We start from the raw sequence: 22568 nt of genomic DNA, 5'->3' as shown, positions 1-22568 counted from the left end.
TAAACCCTTTCTCCCTTTTATCATCGATTTGATAATAATTATAATATCGAATATTTAGGAGCACTAAAAACAATAAGCATCACAGCGCTTACAAATATAAATATATGAAAAGAGGACAAAAACATACAGTACAGGAAGTATATCACATAGATCATTGGGGAAAAAGGTGAGTTTTGAGGGATCTTTTGAAGGTGGCAAGACAGGTAATTTCCCTTATGGAAAGAGGAATGCTGTTCCAAGACTTTGATGCAGCTACTGCAAAGCGTTTTTCAGCTGCTGAGAGTCTAGATTTGGGAATGTTAAGTTTACATGTGTCGGTTGCTGAACGAAGATTACGAGTTGGCGTATATATTTGGAGGGTGTCAGATATTCAGGTGCCAAATGATTGAGTATTTTAAAAGCATACAAACAGAATTTAAACAGAACACGTTGGTAGAGAGGTAACCAGTGGTGCTCCTTAAGTAAAGGTGAAGTATGAGTTCTTGACCCAAGGCCAAAGATTAATCTAGCGGCACGATTCTGGACAGTTTCAAGTTTCCTTCTAGCATAGAATAAAAAGTAAAGATGGAATAATTTTTTTACCCCAATTTTTTGAATGATTTTGACCATGATTTATTCCTATTAGATCTAGATAATAGTATACATTCTCAGATTATATTTAATGACAATTGGGAAGTGTTTGTTTTGCGTGATTGCTAAAGCATATGTGTGCTACTATGCTAATCAACTAGGGGACCTACGTCCTTAAGTCATAACTAACAGTAATGGGGATTAATGCATCATAAAAGGGCACTAATATAGCACATCGACACGGTTTTTATCCTGGGAGCTCACAGTAACGAGGCCATTGCTTAGCCAATAAATCATGACTGTACGCAGCGGGCGCTAGGGTACGTCGATGCCCCCACAAAATAAAAAAAACAAAGAAATGGCAATAAATTTTCAATAATTCATTGGATTTTGCCCCGACCCCCAGCATAAACAAATCCTCTATGTAGGCATGCCTTGAACCATAATGCATGACCCTACAGGAGATTTTTCCTGTTGGGGATCGGGGGAAAATGATTCATTGGCTAAGCAATGTCCTCGTTACTGTGAGCCCCCAGGATAAAAATCGTGTCGATGTGCTATATTAGTGCCCTTTTATGAGACATAATCCCCATTACTGTCAGTTATGACTTAAGGACGTAGGTCCCCTAGTTGATTAGCATAGTAGCACACACATGCTTTAGCAATCACGCAAAACAAACAGTCCCCAATTGTCATTCAATATAATCTGAGAATGTATACTATTATCTAGATCTATTAGGAATAAATCATTGTCAAAATCATTCCAAAAATTGGGGTAAAAATAATTATTCCACCATTATGACCAACAGTGTATATTGGTTAAAATCATCCGCAAAATTGATATATGAAGAGATAGATAGGTGAGCACTGACATGGGTAACCATAATACCTGAATTCAAATTATTTTCAGGTCCATTTGAAGAAAAAAAAGTATGACGTAAGTATGTCGTAAACGTGACGGGACAATGCATGTCATGTTGTTACGCATTGCACGAACGATACACGGTCTCCGTGCAACTAAATGTCACGCACTGGCACGCCTCAATGCTGGGCAATGCGGGAACAAAAATTCGTGCAAGTGTCAAGGTGGCTATAAAGGGGTGTTTTTTTTTTTTTAGATTAGACGCGGTGCGCGCGGTACCGCATTAAACCATAGAATATGAGTTCCAATTTTCAAAAGATCAGTCGGTGATATCGTTTTAGCAAAACATTGTGTTTTACTGAGGAATTCGCATTAAAACATGGTGAACACCATTACCCTGTTGCGGAGCCCCCTTTATACACGACTAATATGAAATAAAAAGTAGTCAAATAAATATTGATATCTCTTGATAGTTTTAATTGATTAAGAAGGTTTCTTGTCGAAAGCGTCCAAATAAGTATCGGTATATCATTTAAAGATAATACCGGTACTTATAATATTGCACTCAGTGTGAGGGCAGTACACGTAGTTTTAACAGACATTTGAGCGCTCGACGGATCACAGGAACGAGCAGTTGCTACTAGTACAAATCGATCGTGATAAATGTGGGCATGTTTTTCCTGGATTTACTAGCTTCAATGTATGCCTTGTTTCCATGATTTATATTACCCCTCCCTTGGAATATCTAAACATTTCTTGTCTACTAGCTTCACATTAGAGGCGTTTACGCGGTAAGTTATTGGACGGAATAATTATGATTATTTTTTCCGCCCTTATTATTGTTCATTACTGTTATTTGTATTTATTATACCCAGCACCTGATTACATGTGTCCTCTGATTAACATATTTGGGGAGCGAAGTATAAATGTTGACCGTCTGATCAAGGAACTATCACAGATCGCTGTGATATCCCCTTGGTCTGATCATTGACCTAACACAAATGGTCTGATATTGTACTTCTCTAGAGGACTGGGACTAAAATATTTTTTTTTTTAATGATTGCATGACGGTATCCCGCCAAGCTTTCTTATTAAGCAGAATGGACAAATAATTGAAAGCATATGCAAAATGTAAGGATAATGATGATGACGTTAATGATGATGATGATGATGATAATGATAACAATGATGACTATGATAATGGAGATTGGATAGAAAGAAATATATAGAGGGATGATAAACTATTATGACAAGTGTCAATAAAGTTTCCTTTTAGGGCCCACTCGTTTCAAATAAACAATCACTTTTTGAACTGAATAAAGTGATAAATGGTTTAAGGGGGTATCTCACTAAGCGGCGAATGCTACAGAACGTGGCGAATTTGGGGTTTCGTCAGGGTTCTTAAAAGGTTGCAAAAGGTTTTTTAAAAGTTGCAAGAAAGTTCGCAAACACTTTTCATTGTCGCAAACAGTTTTTCTTGTTGCACTTATTTTTCCGTAAACAGTTGCAAGCGTTTGCAAAACAGTCGCAAGCCTTTACAAACGGTTGTAAGACGGTGTCGCTGACGTTCTTTTTGATTCTCTAATGCTAGCGACCCCGCTACCATATGGTTTCTATCATTATAACATCGACCATTGAGTACCAAGAGTTAGCAAAAGATCCTAACATTCACAAATAGTGGCAAAGGATTGGCAAATAGTTACTTATCTTCGCAAAAAATGTCGCTCACATTATAGTCGCTAATAGTCGCCAACTGCCTTTCGCAAACACTTTCGCAAACTTTCGCTCAAAATGTTGCTAATTGTCGCTAAACATCGCTAAAAGTCGCTAAAAGTCTCAAAAGCGCACCCTGACATTCGTAACAAAAGTTGGCGAATCAAAAATCGCAACGTTCGTTGAGGCAGGCTCACACTATGACGAATAGGGGGGGGGGGGGGGGGGGGTTGCAATTTTGAATTTCCTGCCAATCATCGTGTGTTGCCTTTAATCGTCGCTGACGAATCCGTTAGTGACCGCAGACGGCCGAAATAATCAGTCGCGTCCGTCGGCAAATTTCAGCATGGTAAAAAATTTGTGGCGGCAACAAAATTCGTTGTGATTCCGTTCAGATTTCGTTGGAGACCGCAACCCCCATATCCTTGACGTTTCCATGCCGTGCGATTCCGTCTGTAGTCGTTTTGAGGTCGTCACAATTTCGTTGTAGTCGTTATCAACGACCATTGTCTGAGTAGATGACCGGAACGTTGGTAAGAGTGGGAACGCCAAACTCGACTATACATAGGACCCGTACACACACACTGGCTTTGATGTCGACCGCTGAGTCACGTCATTGTCGCTGCAACCCACCGCCGCCCAGACAACGTCCGATGTTGGTCGCTATAGACTCCGTTCCCTGCCGCAGCCATTCTTCCATTGCCGTCGTGCCGTCGCTGAAGGTCGTTCCCACCCGTCAGTGAATTTTGGTTTCCCCCTTTTTGCAGTCGCTTTTTGTGATTTTTGTGTGAATGTTGTGATATTCACGTCCGTCGTCTTTCGCGTGGTCTTTGCCGCTATTTTGTGAGCTAGCGTTGAGACACCCTTTACGAACGTTGAGAATTTTGTTCGCCTCTGCCCTAAGCGACATTTAGCGACAATTCACAACATTTGAGCGATTGTTTGCGAAAGTGTTTGCGAAAGGTAGTTGGCGACTTTTAGCGTCTGTAAGCAAATGTTACTGACGGTTTTTGCGAAGATTAGCCAATTATTTGCCAATCCTTTGCCATTATTAATTTTGTGAATTTGGGGACCTTTTCTAAATCTATGGACCAAACCCTATAGAAAGGGAGAATAGGGGGAAGAAACGACCTTCTGTTTTCAAGAGATGTGACACGCCAACTACCTTTAACATTATTGTGATACCGATTAATTTGACGCTGTCTATGTCATTATCTTAATCTATAATGCAGAAAGTAGAAATACGTTTGGTTGCCTAACGAGGGAGAGTCGTGATCATGAACAAATTATACAAGTTGATGTTGACGATTACGCTAGCCTTGGTTATCGTCAGCCTCAACGTATTCGACCAATCTCTTTGGTCTAACCAGCACAGTAAGCATTTCGAGCACGACTCACCTAGCAAGGATATCAGGAAACATGCCCAAGAACAAAAGTAATTAACAGTTCTTTCATTTCGCCAATCTTCTTTCTTTCTATCTACCAAATATTGAAAATCATAGGAAGGGAGCACTACCCACCCCCTGCAAAACTTAATATCCACTACGGTAATCCTAAATAGACAAAGAATGGCTGGAAAAATTGGTGTTAGGAAGAGAAAGGGGGAAAGAGAGACAGAGATGGAGAGAGGGAGAGAGAGTTATTTCTCATATGGACTGTCCATATTTAAACTCTACATGGACATTAGTTAAAAGAACAACAGTCTTCTTCCTATAGATATGTTTAGTATAAGTATATATGTTACCTTTAATCAAAGTACAGATTTCGACTTTTAATTCTATTGTGTCCAATAAACTTCATGACCCAATCTAAATGAACGGTGTCTTTGTTAATTTATTCATTGGTTGGTCTGATCTTCTGATAAAGGAATAACCTGTTTTATCACCTTTTTTTAATCTTTTGAATTTCTTCCCAGGTACATCATATTGGATAATAACACTTTGAGTCAAGGAGATGGAAATTCATCATGGAAACAAAATGAGTCGAAAAAGCTCTCAAATCTTATACAGCAGAGACTTCATTTTCTTCAGGTATAGTAATGGGCAGAGTTAGGCCAATTTGTCTCTAGATTTCCATGAGATATTTATGTAAGAAAAATGGTCTACCGAAAACATGATCGGATAGATTTTAAAGTCATTTCCAATAGTCTTGGAGTCCCCTTTTAAAAAATATGAACAATAACCATGACTTCAACCGAACATGATTTAAAACGATAAAAAATGGTATTGAAATAAGTTTCTTACCGGAAAGTCGTTGCGATCGTCTTTAAAGATAAAGTTGAGTTTTGGTCATGCGATTGCATTGTGAAAGAAACGGTGTGGAACCGACCAGAAAAGGTTAATCATCTAGCATATAAGTATTGGTGTGCACTGCAAGGTTCTGGAATCATCAAAATAATAAGAAATTTGGCCCGGTCTTCGTAAAGTTACAAGCACTGTACACAGAAAGATGTATATGGGACTACACGACTTGAACATGTGGCTTAAAAATCCGTCCCGAGTTATATGCCGTTACTTGCCATATTTAGAATATTAAGGTATTTTAAGAGCCATGCTTTTCAGGGAACATGTATCTGATGTTCTTCCACACTTGCATGATAACAATGATAACGCTCACAAATTATTTTTTTACCTCTTCCCAGAACTCAACCTTCTCTTTAAATCCATACTAGTGTGATTTCTCCGTCCTAATCTTTTTTCAACAGAACCCTCCAGATTGTAGCAAGGCCAAGAAGATCGTGTGCAACTTTGAAGTGAGATGCGGCTTCGGTTGCCAGACTCATCATTTGTCGTTCTGCATGATAATGGCTTACGGGACTGGGAGAACGCTCATCCTTGAGTCCAAGGGGTGGGACTATGCCGAGGAGGGATGGGAAAAGTTCTTTCGTCCTCTCAGTGAGAACTGCCTTGATCGAAAAGGAGAGACCACCGGCAAGTGGACAAGTAGGTATATCATTGGTACTGATAATCATAATGATGATGATGAAAATGATAATATTGATAATAATGATGATAATGATAACAACAATAACAACAACAAATAATAACTAGACTTTAATTCGTCACTTAGACGAATTAGGTGATACGTATGATAATGGTCTACATAACGAATAATGCATTACACGATATATTATTTTGTAAACTGCTTCTCCCATTCATATGCTTCTCCCATTATGATCTATTCATATGTCAAGATTAAATTGTGTCTCCTTGATCATCATGGATCTAGGGAAGATAGATTGAAACAATATATGACCTTCGACCCTGTGCAGTAACCAGTTACACATTTGACTCTAATTTACATCATGAAGAACACCTTTTGACGATTTTTATCTTATTCAAAGAAATGAAAATGTAATTGATAAATGATTATCATCATTATGATAATGATGATCATGATGATCATGATCATGATCATGAGCGCGATCATGACAGCTTATTGAAAAAATGAGGGTTGATTTAGATAGCATATAGTCTCAGCTACAACATACTAAAAAATCAACAAAATCCAAGCCGAAATAACGGCGATATTGCTCGCAAAAGACAGGAATGTAGACTCCAGATTTTAGAAAAAGTCATCTCCCATAGGGATTACACGCAAAAAGTAATGGATTAAGTGAAAATAGGGTAATAATAAAGTAAAAAGGGTTATTTATGACATTATTTGCGAATCTACGTGTTTAAATAATCAAAGGAGATGGTACAGTGAAGGTCAAAAGGAAAAAAAAGTGAGGAAAAAAAAGTGTTGGAGACACCCGGACTCGAACCAGGGATCTCGAGGTTGGAAGTCAAGTGCGTTACCGATATACCAAAACATCTCCCATAGCGATTACACGTAAACGGGAAATGGAATTCAGAAATCCTACTTTGCAAGTGAAATATGAGCTTGATCCTGGCATCTAATCGAAAAATAAAAGGCACACTTTTGATAGCTCATTGTCTCAGCTACAACATATCCAAAGCTCAGCGAAAACAAAGCTAAAACAACGGAGATTTTGCTCGCGAAAGACAGGAGTGTAGGATCCAGTTTTGAGAAAAAGTCATGTCCCATAGAGAATACACGCAAAATGCGAAAAATTGACATGCCTCCTTCAATCGCAAAAATACACCCTGATACTTTTGTCAAAAATAAAAATTGTGAATATTACATTTGTAGAAAATTGTCTCAGCTAGAACATATCAAAATTAAAAAGAAAATTGATCCACATTTACAGAGATACAATCAATTTTCCAAAAATATGCTGACGTCATAATATGCAAATTAAATTTTTGAGTTTGGAGGCCATTATGATGACGTCATGAGTTAATTGAGGATAAAATGAGACATGAAATCATATCTCCGACTCATAATCTATCCAAATATGAAAAAATATTAGGAGTTTCTATCTATTCTAAAGAGTTACAATGAATTTTATGTAGGCATGTTTTTGCCCATGTATTGTGGATAAAGATAACGTAAATCCGCGCGTGCTGTCAACTTTGACGGACGCTCGTTGCGTAAATAAAAGGTGAACAAATTATCAAAATGCTTGGAAAAATGTACCGAATATGATGACAGAAAAAAATCGGCGATTCTATGTTGCAAAATGCCAGTACGCGCGAAAACGCGCGCGCATGCGCGTGTGCGTAATTTTTTTATCAAATGCTCCATATGGCCTGAAACGTATGCAAAAAAAATTTGGGATGATTTAGAGCATTTTAAATTTTTGCGCGCGCGTAAACGCGCGGACGAACGCGCACGCGCGCATTTGCGCACTTTTATTGACCTCAACTTGACCGGACGGATATTTATCTTAATCGTGATAATTATGAATGAGAAATACTTTTCCGTCATGAAGATATGATCATTAGTTGATTTTCACAAAATGGCGCCTGGATGACGTCACGATAATTTTGACTCTCTAAAAAGTCATGCAGTTCTAAGTTAGACTAAGATCTATCATCATAGCAAGTTTCATGATAATGGCTTTATTCAGTCTTGAGATATCCTGCGAACAAATTCGAGGAAGAATAATAATAAATAAATAAATAAATAAATAAATAATAAAAATCTTGACGAAATCAAAAGGTGATACGTCTACGTACGTATCACCTAATAATACTAATAGCAATATTAATAGTAATAATAATGAAAATAATAATAACAATGATAGTAATTTGTCGCACCAGGGCCCCGTCTTATACAGAGTTGATCACAGGTGATATTATTACATTGATAAATAAAATAAGTATCTCCATAATACGGCTTTGAAGTTTAACTCCTCAATTTTATGGAAAGAATATCGAAATACGAAACATATTAACAAGTTTAACTAAAAAATCTAAACAAAAGTATATACAGTGTTTATTACAAGATAAGTCTGATGATCCTGGTGCATTATGGTCAATTTTAAAGCAATTGTCCTCTGGCATTGATCAGCTTTCCATAAAATTGAATATCAATGATAGTGAAATTTATCAGCCTGAAATTGTTGCCGAAAAACTGAACGACTACTTTATTGATAGTGTTTCAGAACTACTGGGAAATGCAGATTGGTGAGTCAGTGAAACCACAAGTCCGGATGTAATTGTCGATTGTCTATTGCCAAAGGAGAATTGTGATGACCTTGATCATGTTGATCGTCAAATTTTTGATATTCCTCTAAGCGTAATTACTTACGATTTTGTTGTAAAAGAAAGTGATAGCCATTCGGTAAAAAAAAACACAGGGCCTGATGACATCTCTGTTAAAATGTTGAAAATGATGAACTATGCTGCAAATGTAATAGGTAGTCTTATTTATATTTTTAAACCTTTCTTTGTCAAAGGGCATTTTTCAAAAGCATGGTGCTTGGACAAAATTCGCCCTATTTTTAAGGGCGGTTATCGATTATGTATAGAAAATTTTCGACCAATATCCTTATTGTCGATTGTTTCAAAGATTTTGGAGAAATAGGTACAAAAGCATCTACATACATCCCTATTAAATAGAAATTTCTTCAGCGTAAGTCAATTTGGTTTTAGACCAAAGCATTTATGTGAAAGTGCTCTATTGTGTATGGTTGATGACTGGGCAACTGAAGTTGATAGGAGTAAATTTTGTGGGGTAGCGTTTATTGATATGCGTAAAGCCTTTGATTCTGTTAACTATGATGTCTTGCTTAACAAACTTTCTATAATAGGATGCTCTGATAATCCATTTACATGGTTTAAATCTTACTTTTGATTTAGGGATCAATTGACAGAAATAGGGGGTAAATTATCTAATACAAAGTCAATTATCTCTGGGGTACCACAAGGCTCGGTTGTAGGGCCCCTATTGTTTACAATATATATTAACGATTTGGTTTCTAGTATACAGGGTGTATCATAATAAAGGATATTGAAGTTTAATGACGATTTATATGAAAACTACTGATTTCATAATCAAGCACTTATGTCTGTTGTAAAGGACAGAATGTCCTCTTTTTAATGACACCCCAATCATACTTCTACTGTCACAGTTGACTGAATAACAAAGCATTGCTGTCCACCATGTGAAAGGTGCACTGTGCCAAGTTTGATAACATTTCCTTCTTAGACACATAATCCACTCATTGTTCAGCATTTCAATATGTCTGGGCTGACACAAGCACTAATCTTTGAATGCTAACTTGTCACAGTGCACCTTTGACATGGTGGACAGCAATGCTTTGTTATTCAGTCAACTGTGACAGTAGAAGTATGATTGGGGTGTCATTAAAAAGAGGACATTCTGTCCTTTACAACAGACATAAGTGCTTGATTATGAAATCAGTAGTTTTCATATAAATCGTCATTAAACTTCAATATCCTTTATTATGATACACCCTGTAGAGTCAGGAAAAGTTGTCATGTTTGCTGACGATGCAACTCTGTATGTCAGTGGAAGTAATTTAGAATCGGTTGAAAGCCAACTAAATTCTGCAATGAATTAAGTTTACAAGATACAAGATACAAGATATTTTATTTGGTCTTTGCGAACAGGTTACATAGAAATTCAGTTTCCACTGGCGGTACAGTAATATTCAAGAAAATACATAATTACAAGAAATAAATACATCACGTATATAGAAATAAATGAAATAAGGAACAAATACATGCAAAAGATAATGAAGCGACAAAAGTGGACATCTAAGAATAGATTGGTATTAAATGATAAAACAACGAAAGTGATGCTTCTTGGTTCTCGACCTCGACAACGATTGAATACCTTGCAGGATAAACAATATCTTTTATAAATAATGGTACTTTATTATAATGCGTATCTGAATATAAGTGTCTGTGTGTGACGATTGATGATACTCTGACATTCAAATCTCATGTTACTTCTATTGCAAAAGTCATGAAACAAAAACTTGGCTAAATTAGAAGAAATAAGTATATATTTAATGTTGATCAACTTAAAAGATTATACTGGGGATTTGTTCTCCCCCATGCATTTTATTGTTCAACCATTTGGTCATCTTCATCCGAATCAAAATACAAAATATTAAACACGCTACACAAGCGAGCAGCATAAATTGAAAGTGGATACTTGGGAAACTTCATCGGAAACAGTTTTTCGAATACTAGCCTGGCCTACTTTGAAAGAACTGTTTAAAAAGTCCATATTATGCGTGGTGTATAAATGTGTAGTGGGATAGCACCATTCCGGTTATGTAATAAATGTGTTCTAAACGACAATGTTTCTACACGTGTAACACGAAGCACTAACAGGTTATTATTACGTATCCCTCAATGTAAAACACAATATTATCATTGGACATTTGTATCAGTTAGTATAAAATAAATTGAATTGTTTGTCTGATGAATGCTGATCTGCCCAGTCCTTAGCAATTTTTAAAAATCTCATCAAATCTGGCAATTAATAGCTCATTCTCTCATGAAGGTCGAGGAGGGGGGTTGTAGTAAGGTCAAATTTATGTTATGCTTGATTTTAATGTAATTTGTGTTTTGTAAACAGGTTGTAAACAGGTTGTAAACAGGTAGAGTAGCTATACCTAACTAAGTGCATGTGAAGTAAGTGTGATTGTATGATGTCGTGCGTGTGTGTGTGTGTGTGTTAGCCTTTGTTACCCCTGTCATTTCTATATATAATATTGTTCATTGTCATTTTATGTTGTTTTTAAACAGAGCCCTGTCGTAAACCAGCCTATTTTTATGTTTTTAACAATGTTTCGTAATGGTTATGTATCTGAACATGATACTCTGTATAAAGATGCGAAATAAATAAATAAAATAAATAAAATAAATAAAATATCAGTCGCAATTATGTACGTAAGAGATAGGAAACTGCAAACTTGCGATTGATTACGGGACATGCTATAGATTTGGTTCAATCGCAACTCTTTATAAGACGGGGCCCAGGTCATCGACTTTAACTTTATAATTTCCCGAGCGAGTAAAGTTTTACACCTAATTCAGAGGAAATGGGTAAAACTATAAAATTATCACCGGCGGAACCAGGATTTTACAAAAAGGGGTAGGGGAATGAAGCCAACGCTGCGTGAAGCACACTTCGGGCGCGTAAACGCGAGCCTTCTGGTTAGAGTCCAGGGGCAGAGGCTCTCGGGTTTTGGCCTTTAAGAACCTGCAGGATATTCGTCTTGAGCGATAGAAAATACACACACTTTCTTAAGGACAGTTTTATACAACAGAGGGTTGTCTAGGGAACCACTTCTATCTTTCCGGATGGGGTTCAGCTCCCTCCTTATATCACCTGGTGGGTTGTATGGACAGTCCTCCCGCCATGATCTCGAGTCTTCGTAATTCAGGTCCTGGTTTCAACCTCACGGACAGGCGCCCGTTTTGTTACAGCTGGCTCCCTCTGTGGAGATAATTGCATGACAGGACGTCCAAATCAAGCCGATCATCACCAATATTGTGTGTTTGCTCAAACAATTTCATTTTCATTTCGTCTCAACTCGTCTTGTGGATGTTCGTCAACAACATCAAACATCGTCCTCGTCACACCATTCTAAGGTTGTCTTGGAAACCAGTTCTATTTACCGATAGGGTCCAGGGGCAGAGCCTATGCCGAGTGTCTAGGGACGGAGCCCCCTGAAGTTCTTAATTTTTTTACAAATGTAGAAAATACACGATGGCCGCCACGGCCGATATTAATTGTAATTTCATCCTTGAAAGGCACGTTGCCTATGTCATTATTATTTAATAAGTCACCTCTCTTTCTCATCTAAAGAAAACTTTATAAAACTGCTTTTTCGTACTGTTGTACTTTCGTCCATGGTCTCCGTAGGCACATGTCGAGCAAAGCCATCGGAAATGAAATCTTTATGTGTGAATTTACCTAGATATGTAAATTATTTAAGGTCTTATCCATTCTTTCTTTATAAGATTGTGCTTAATTCCTCTTGATAAGATCCAATCGGTCGCATTTTGAACTCACAACTTTTGCTCGGACGCTGGCATATAATTCTTCAGGTCATCGAACACAACAGTAGTGCGCAGTATGATCCTGAAGCAATATCTTAGACCCTGTAGAAAGAAAAACAATTAAATATTGAAGATAATCCTTGATAATGTAGTAACTTGATTACAATGTAGGCATATTTTTTCCCACTTTAAGGTTACCCATTAGAGGTGACCCTTTTCATGCTAGAAAGTGTCCTTTTTGTTGGTGCCTCCCTTTTAAAGACGCTCCGCCCCCCTATTTACTTGTACATTAGAGGCAAAAATTCCGTTCAATATTGTATCTTGGGATGTATAGGCCTTCCTAGCAAAATCTATTTCAAGGATTTGTTTCTAAGTTGCAATTTTTCAGGGACACCCCCTCCTTTTCACTTCAACTGCGCACATGGAGAGCGCACAAGGACGATGTGAAATTGGGGCTAATGTATTCAGCTACCATAGAACCCATGTAATACAGTGCGTATAAAAAAAGTGTACCCAACTTTGAAAGCTTCTCATTAAAAAGACATAACTAATATGAATTCGAAATCTATTTCATGATGAAGAATATCTTGTTATCTGTTCAATGATGCCCTATATTTAAAGATAATTGTGATATTGTGATGTAAAAAAACTTTCTATAAAAATATAAAATGAATATATCGAATGAGGATTTATTGTTCAAACATTGTCATTTTTTTGGCATGTTCACTTATGTTCCGGTTATTTGAAAACAAATAAAATGAAAACAAAGTGTCAATCTGCGGTATCATTTGGTATCATTCTCCCTCAGCAATTCAGTTTAATATGTACATCGCAACAAGAGTGTTGGCTCAGTCAGTAGAGCGTCCGCCTCACAGCCAGGAAGTCGTGGGTTCGAACCCCGGCCGCGTCAGACCAAAAGACGTTAAAAGATGGGAGTTGTTGCTACCTTGTTTGGCGTTCAACAATGAGGGATAGAGCAACGTCGATCTGGCGCTGCTCAGTGGCTGCCGGGCTCACGATCAATTGGGCAAAAAGAATATCCGTTTCGGTTTAATACAAATTTGGAGTGGACTATTAGGCTATTATTATTATTATTATTATTATATTTCTTGTGATCGAGGGGTCACTGCAAGGCTCTCATGTAAGGCAGGGGCATCGGTCTTACTTGGGAATGAAATGCGAATTAATATGGCTAAATAATATTCAGTGTTAGAGGTGGTCCTATTATCGTCTTTCTTTTCTTTTAGTTTGTTTTTTCCCCTCTGATCTTTAAAATACCTTGCTTATAAAAAGGGAAGAGGAATATCCCCCATTCCCCCGCAACTATGCCACTGGTTACAACGATAAAAACTTCATCTTCCAAATCACACTGCAACATGCACACTATGGATTAGCACATTTATTCGCAGAAACCACAACAACCATACATCTTTTACAAAAAAAGAAACATACATTACAATAGATATGCAACTACTGTTCAATAATCAATTAGCAACGGCGTAGTTATACCAGCAAAAATGGAAGGGCTCATGCAAATACCCCTCCCTTTCTGACTTAGCCATATATATATATATATACACTGTTGGTCATAATGGTGGAATATTTATTTTTCCCCAGTTTAGGGAAGGATTTAATTTTTTTTTTATTTCTAATAGATCTAGATAATGGCATACATTCTCAGATTTTATTGAATATTGATTTGTGAATTCCTCCGTGTGGTCATGCCTTGAACCATAATGCATGGCCCTACAGAGGAATTTTTCCTGTTGGGGGCCGGGGGAAAATGCAATGAATTTTTGACAATTTATTGCATTTTCTTCGTTTTGGGGGATTTGTGGAAGGGGCCGCGTACCCTAGCAAACACTGCGTACAGTCATGATTCAGGGGCTAAGCAATGGCCTCGTTACTGTGAGGCCCCAGGATAAAAATCGCGTCAATCAGCTATATTAGTGCCCTTTTGTGAGGCATTAATCCTCATTACTGTCAATTATGATTTAAGGACGTAGGTTCCCTAGCTGATTAGTATAGTAGCACACATATGATTTAGCAGTCACGCAAAATAAACACTCGCAAATTAATATTCAGTAAAATCTGAGAATGTATGCCATTATCTAGATCTATTAGAAATTAAAAAAAAATTAAATCACTCCCTAAACTGGGGTAAAAATAAATATTCCACCATTATGACCAACAGTGTATACATCTGTAAAGCGCTTTGAGAAGGCCTTCGGTCTTGAAAAGCGCTATATAAGAACTAACTATTATTATTATATTGAAAAGCAAAAACGTGAGAATAAACGTAGAGTGTGAAAGGCAACATAAAATGCACATAATATTACACCAGGGCCTCTCCTCACTTCAAAGCCCTGTTCTCTAATAGTTTATCTACATTTTAAGACCAGTTCCCATACAAATATACACAATTGTATCTTAAGTTTATCCATTAGAATGCTGAGAATTACACTACATTAGATCCAAACTGTAAATTTAAATTATATCATTCCAAAAAAATAGTTAACAACTTTTCTTATTCAAAGTTCCATTTAAAGACAAATTACAATGTCGATTTGGTTGTCGGGACCCGACGATGACGACTAGGACAGACCTTACAACGACGATGTGAAATTGGAGCTAATGTATTCAGCTACCCGTACAACCAATGCAATATACACGACCGAAAGTGTTATAAACACGATTCTCATCAGCAAATATTGTCATTAGAGGTCAGTTTTCTATTTCTTTTAACATAATTAAATATTAGTTCAGTCTGTATTGATAATTATTTGCTGACTTGTTTGCTAAAAAATGATCTGTAAATTTGATTGAATGATTTGATTGATTTGATTGAATGATTTCATTCGTCAAGTATGAGCAAATCTACAATATGGGAGAAAGGAAATATTAACTTAAAGGTACACAATGGGGGGGGGGGGGGTATAGCTAGTGTTTCGTTATATGTTCAGGATTATTTTGTATTTAGTGTAAATCACTAGATTATGGTTTGATGGTTGGGCTTGGAGGGCAACGGACTCTTTATTGTTATCATTATTTGAAGGTGGGGAATTTATATTAAAGTTTCAGGAATAATATCATAATTTAAATACGTTTAATATGAGGAAAGGTCCTTATTAAAGGCATCGTCTAACAATGTTAAATCTGAGATGCACGGCCCTACGTGTTATCAGTGTCTGTGATATGGTGTAACATAGAAGCCCTAAAAAAATATCGCGCTTCAAAATGATCAAGAGGTGCCTCAAAAGAGTAAAAATCTTTGAGTGACCGATTTTATCATACTCGTTTTCCCAATAGACTGTAGTGTAATGAAAACCGTTAGGAAAACGCAAAATGTGGTTTCGATTTCCAATCATAATCAGACAGGCAATCGGCTTGTAAAAGTCATGGGGTCACTGACTGACCTAAATATTTATAATTATCATTGCAGCATGAGCTAAATCCAAGATTTTGTTTCAGAATCTGAGACAAAGTGACCGGATCCCTTTAAGCACATCGCGTTACTGTATGATGGGAAGATGGCTGTTGGTTCTAACAATAGCGACGGAATGTTGAAACAAGTCATTATTTGTTGTAAAACAGGAAAAAGTAGAGAAACAGTATTTGTAGGCTACTGTATATAAATATGGTAAACATAAACCTGTTGTGTGTTGAACACTTTGGAATCCAAAACATCCTATACCATCATAATATAATATCGTCAAACCAAATTTAGATGAATAAATCTCTCTTGTTTTGAACAATCATTCAAAGCTAAATTGGAGGACTGGTCATGCGATTACATTGTGAAATTTAAAAAAGTGTCTGGAAGCAATAAATATTGGGAAAAGCTGATTTACGAAGTACATAATTAACACTGAGGGGTGTTGAAATTATCAAAATGGAAATAAATTTGTACATGAAGTTTTCCTGAAAATCACACGCATTGGTACGACTTACACACATATGGCATGAAAGTTTGGTGCAAAATTTCCCAACTCTTTCTCTTCATATTTCGAATATAAGGACATATGAAAAGCATTTCTTTTTCAAACTTATTCAGTCCCCTCAATTGTTAATAGCATTTCATCTTTACCAGAAGTTCACAAGACAAGCTAGTACTTTATATTTTCAATGCCTTCGCCCACCGAAGGTACGGACTTGAAACATGGTGATAATTGTATCACCATAAGCCAACCATTTATTAGATTTTTGGATATGTATGTCAAATGCCATAGAGGTCAATTTCAATGAAATGACAGGTAATTAGCCTCATTATTGCAATACTTTAAGAATGGTTTGAGGTATGAACTTAAAGAGAAGGTTGAGTTCTGGGAAGAGGTGAACAAAAAATTGTAAGCGTTATCATCATATTACGCAAGTGTGAAAGAACATCAAATATAACATGTTCCTTGAAAAGCATGGCTCTTCAAATACCTTTATATTCTAAACATGGCATGTAAAATCATAAAATCGGAACGGATTTTTTTGCCACGTGTTCGTTTATTCCCATATACATCTTTATGTGTACAGTGCTTGTAAATATGTAATATAACATTTTGATTATTTATAAGCTCTTTTCCACTTATTAGCATAATATCGCAATGAACAAAAAGACAATACGCATGCGTTACGACAGAATCCTGGGCCTGGCGGGGGCCGGACCATAACTATATCGACCCGAACTTAAATTGTAGAACAAAGGTCAGAGTTGGGCGGGGGGGGGGGGGGGGGTGGGTAAATGAATCTTAAAAGGGTATATTTGGGGGCCAGAAACTTCACTGGATGGAAAATTCACATGAAAAAATAACAAAATAATGACCCCATCTCACGGTCTCCCTTAATTTATTTTAGACCTCTTGTTTGTTAACGTGTGTTTGAATTTACACCATTTACTTATTTAGGTTTTTTGTTTGATCAATGATTATCAATCAAATGGCACAGATCATTTAGCCCACTAAACAAGTGCCATTTTCATATGTTTAATGCCCAAATGATTACTCGTCTCGTCTTCAATGATCTTTCATATTACCCCCCCCCCCCCCCACCTCCCCGACTCTGACCTTTGTTCTACATTTATTCGGCCCAATTTTCTGTCGAGAGTAACGCATGCGCCTTGTCTTTTTTTCATTACGATATTATGCTAATAAGTGGAAATGAGCTCATGAATATTCCAAAATCCCCATTTCGCTGGTGCACTAAACATTTGTCGTCTTCATAGGCTAATACATGAAAAGTGGAAGCAGTGTGCACTTTTGACCCTCCAAAATCTCCCCATGGCTAGACGGATGCAGAAGCGGAGTTTAACCCCGAAAACCCCACCCCCTGCGTACGCGCCTGATCATACAGCATTATGATTACAGAGTGCCTGCATCATCATAATCACCACTATCATTACATATCTTTCGCAAAATAAGAAAATGAAAATATTTTTTAAAAATTAATATTTATGAATATTTATGAATATCAACATAGTTTTTTTCTACAATTATCTTTTTAAATGCAACATGACATAATATCATATCAAGAAAAGGAAGAAAAGGAAGGCAACAATGGGGGGGGGGGGGGGGGGGGGGGGGGGGGGGGGGGTCTCTTTAACACTTTTGACGTTTTGTTGTTGTTTTTTACTACTATTGTCATTATTATTTTCATTATTATTACTATTATTGTATCCCCCGGCAGTATGCCGGAGGTTACTTTGCATTCAGCAGAGTTACGCCACCGCCGCCGCGTCCGCCGCGTCATGTTGTTGTCTACGCTCTATCTGCCACGTTCCTTGATGGATTTCTTTCAAATTTTGTATGTATCTTGGTTAAATCTACACATCTTCAGTGTTTGGTGATGCTGCCACCTGTGTTCGTCTGTTCCATGGTCAAAGGTCATATTTTGGTGGGTGTCTATAGTGTGCGCTCTGCAGTTTATATTTTATGATGGATTTCTTTCAAATATTGTATGGAGATCTATCTTGGTAGAATCTACACAACTACACTTTTAGGCAATGCTGCCCTCATTGTTCTGTCCTTTATAGGGTCAAACGTCATATGTCCTTTATGCGCTTTAACTGCCACATTTCTTGACGGATTCTTTCAAATTTTGTATGGAGGTCCATCATAGTTTACTCCAGGCCTCTTCAGATTTGGTGATGCTGCTACCCAGTGTTCCATCTTTTATAGAGTCAAAGTTGGTATTTTAGGGGAGATCTTGTGTCGCTTTGCAGGTCACATTTCTTGACACATTTCTTTCAAATTTTCTATAGAGATGCATTATACTCTAATCTAAACACATATTATTCTAGTGATGCTGCTCCTAGTCTTGACAATAGTCTGAGTCACTGGTGGCGATATCTACGTCATGGAGAGGGGATCTTTGTCCCTCCTTCAAACATAAGGATGACATTGCCGGGGGATACATTTGCATTGCGCGGCAATGGAGATTACGATATTTATAGTTACTATTATTATTATTATTAGTAGTAGTAGTAGTATTATCATTACTAATAGTATTACTACTATTGTACTACTCCTACATCATTTTATTTTTCCACTTAAATTTAGTTTCGAGTTCAGCATCCCTAAATATATTTGTGAGAACTTGAAGTGACATTAAATATCAAAGAATTATGTTACATGAACATGCATTTAAGAGGACAAATACATAATAATGTCATGGTCCTCGATATATCGTCTTCCCTTCTTCCTCTGGTAGCCTTAAAAAGGCTATGTAGCATATCGCGAAGATGAACTAAAGATTACAAGTGGCATGAGGAAGACAGATGATTTTTTAGGGGATAAGGGCATTAGATGCCTCTGGAGTTCTTGGAAGTTCTTTGGACTGTCAGCATGCACTACATATCATGGAAGGCATTTCCATTCATTCTGAGACAGAGCGTTGGGCAAATGAAAACTTGACTTTGTCGCTTCTGGCTTGATACATCTTGAGGGTCATGTCATGGTTCTTTCGTGTTCGTGATTTGTTGAAGGAAAATATGACTTTCAAGGGAAAGGCAGAGAGACAGTTGCCTATCTTGTGCATCATTCCCAGTCTACTTGCAAACCGCCTTGTAGATAGAGTCGGCCACTGCAACGTCCTGATCTCGGCATTGGATCTTTTTAAGATCCTGCATATCCGAGATGTTGTAGGGATCCCAGACGCCGGAACAGTACTCAAGATGAAGGCAGACAAGGGACTTGTAGGCCTATGAATGAAGCCTGGTAATCAAACCTCCTGGGACAACCTGCATAATAAGAACAAAAAGAGAGAAAGAATATAAGTTTAAAATCAGCTGAACTACATCAGATACGGTTAGTTATTTTTTAACTTTGGTATTGGGCCTGTGTCTGCAGAAATTATAGACTGTCAAATTAAAATAATTCTTCCAGACCTCTGGTCCACGATATTGACGTCTGTTTGCGAATTATAATATCTGTTTGAATGATCTGATATCTGTAGATGAGAAATGTGATGTCTGTTTGAACAATATGGTATTGTCTGTTTTTCATTGAATAAATTTTGGCCCTACTTTGTAGGCAGATGAACTTCCCATCAAGTTCTTGGGGGTAAGAAGGTCAAAGGACAAAGGTCACAAAGACGAAGGTCAATCAGAGACAATTGTGACTTTTTGATCTTGAACATGAATCGCATTCTCATAAAAAAAACATAAATGGATGTAAACTAACTAGTATGCAGCATAATATCGTCATGATCATTGGATGGTGAAAGAAACCGAGTATGGAGACAGGTCATATGATAGATGATAGTGAAAATACCGGTTTGTAAAAGTATGCAATATGTGGTAGAAATTGGTGTTTACGAATTAACTGAAATCATTTATCTTGTTTTCCATCTATAGGTCCTGAAGAAAATGAAAATATCCAGGTGGTGGAACTTCCCATCGTAGGCTGGTTATCTCAGGACCTAAGGCCGGACTTCCTGCCATTGGCAATCCCAGAAGACATCTCAGAGAGACTGGAAAGAGTACATGGTAACCCCGCCGTTTGGTGGATAGGTCAGATCATGACCTACATTCTGAGACCTCAGCCTCAACTCCAAGAACTCATGGACAATGAGACAGCGGCCTTAGGATTCACACATCCGATTGTTGGGTGAGACGAATAAATTGGATTTGATTTGAGTTGATTTGATTTAATTTCTTTTCACTCGTGGTAGAGGAATCTATTTGTTGGTTACCCCCCCCCCCCACCCCCACGCTAGCAAATTTCAAGTCAAACCACCGAAGTATAACAGGGATACCCCATACGAAACTCCAGCAAAGGCCTGTTTTCTACTTCTCATGGGAAGTAATATTGAATTCATAATAGTATACACTGCAGTGTTACGGTACAGTATTACACGGTCCAATACTTGGTAGTGTTTGTACTGTACTGAATATGTTACCGTACAGTTTGATTCTGGCTATTATTGCTACATGTATGTCGTAGTTTATATCACATTTAAGATGCAAACAAAAAAACACATTTCAATAAAAAACATTTTATTTTTCAGTTATGCTGTTTGAGTTGAGTTGAGTTGAGTTGAATTATTTTTTTGTTGTTGGGGGGACCGGGGGAAAATGCAATGAATTATTGATAATTTATTGCATTTTCTTTGTTTTTTGTATTTGTGGAGCGGCGACATACCCTAGCCCCCGCTGCGTACGGGTCAATGTCGCTATTCATAAGGACCGCTATTCATAAGGTCCGCTATTCATAAGGTCCATTATTCATAAAGACCGCTATTCATAAGGTCCGCTTTTCATAATTGGAGAAAAGGGTCATTATTCATAAGGGTCATTATTCATAAGGACCGCTATTCATAATCAAAGAAGAGGGTCGGTATTCATAATATTAGGAGAGGGTCGCTATTCATAATAGGAAAACGGGGTCGTTATTCATAAGGGTCCCTATTCATAATATTACAAAAGGGTCGGTATTCATAACACAGAAAGAGGGTCGCTATTCATAATACGAAATGAGGGTCGCTATTCATAATACAAAATGAGGGTCGCTATTCATAATGCAAAATGAGGGTCGTTATTCATAAGGGTTATTATTCATAAGGGTCATTATTCATAATAAGAAATGAGGGTCGCTATTCATAAAAGGAGAAGAGGGTCGCTATTCATAATAGAAGAAGAGGGTCGGTATTCATAATAGGAGAAGAGGGTCGCTATTCATAATAAGAAATGAGGGTCGCTATTCATGATAGAAGAAGGGGGTCGCTATTCATAATAGAAGAAGAGGGTCGCTATTCATAATAGGAGTAGAGGGTCGCTATTCATAATAAGAAATGAGGGTCGCTATTCATAATAGAAGAAGAGGGTCGCTATTCATAATAGAAGAAGAGGGTCGCTATTCATAATAGGAGTAGAGGGTCGCTATTCATAAAAAGAAATGAGGGTCGCTATTCATAATAGGAGTAGAGGATCGCTATTCATAATAGAAGAAGAGGGTCGCTATTCATAATAGGAGTAGAGGGTCGCTATTCATAATAAGAAATGAGGGTCGCTATTCATAATAGGAGAAGAGGGTCGCTATTCATAATAGAAGAAGAGGGTCGCTATTCATAATAGGAGGATAGGGTCGCTATTCATAAAAGGAGAAGAGGGTCGCTATTCATGATAGAAGAAGAGGGTCGCTATTCATAATAGGAGTAGAGGGTCGCTATTCATAATAAGAAATGAGGGTCGCTATTCATAATAGAAGAAGAGGGTCGCTATTCATAATAGGAGAAGAGGGTCGCTATTCATAATAGGAGTAGGGGGTCGCTATTCATAATAAGAAATAAGGGTCGCTATTCATAATAGAAGAAGAGGGTCGCTATTCATAATAGAAGAAGAGGGTCGCTATTCATAATAGGAGTAGAGGGTCGCTATTCATAATAAGAAATGAGGGTCGCTATTCATAATAGAAGAAGGGGGTCGCTATTCATAATAGAAGAAGAGGGTCGCTATTCATAAAAAGAAATGAGGGTCGCTATTCATAATAGGAGTAGAGGACCGCTATTCATAATAGAAGAAGAGGGTCGCTATTCATAATAGGAGT

At 37.4% G+C, this 22568-nt stretch overlaps 1 protein-coding gene across 1 annotated transcript in view; it reads left to right on the top strand.

The window, feature by feature from the left end:
• The first annotated feature begins 4227 nt into the window (after positions 1-4227).
• The window catches only part of LOC100893980 (alpha-(1,6)-fucosyltransferase-like), a 29930-nt gene continuing 11589 nt past the window's right edge, over positions 4228-22568 (top strand). Inside the window, exons 1-4 of the mRNA XM_030992079.1 lie at positions 4228-4580; positions 5061-5175; positions 5850-6087; positions 20378-20630. Coding sequence (XP_030847939.1) covers positions 4423-4580; positions 5061-5175; positions 5850-6087; positions 20378-20630 — 764 coding nt within the window. The 5' untranslated portion in view covers positions 4228-4422. The remainder of the gene's footprint in view (positions 4581-5060; positions 5176-5849; positions 6088-20377; positions 20631-22568) is intronic.

Source organism: Strongylocentrotus purpuratus, unplaced genomic scaffold, assembly GCF_000002235.5.
Source record: "Strongylocentrotus purpuratus isolate Spur 01 unplaced genomic scaffold, Spur_5.0 spur5_scaffold_2, whole genome shotgun sequence".
In the NCBI taxonomy this organism is placed as follows: domain Eukaryota; kingdom Metazoa; phylum Echinodermata; class Echinoidea; order Camarodonta; family Strongylocentrotidae; genus Strongylocentrotus; species Strongylocentrotus purpuratus.
This window is presented reverse-complemented; position numbering and strand designations above follow the sequence as displayed.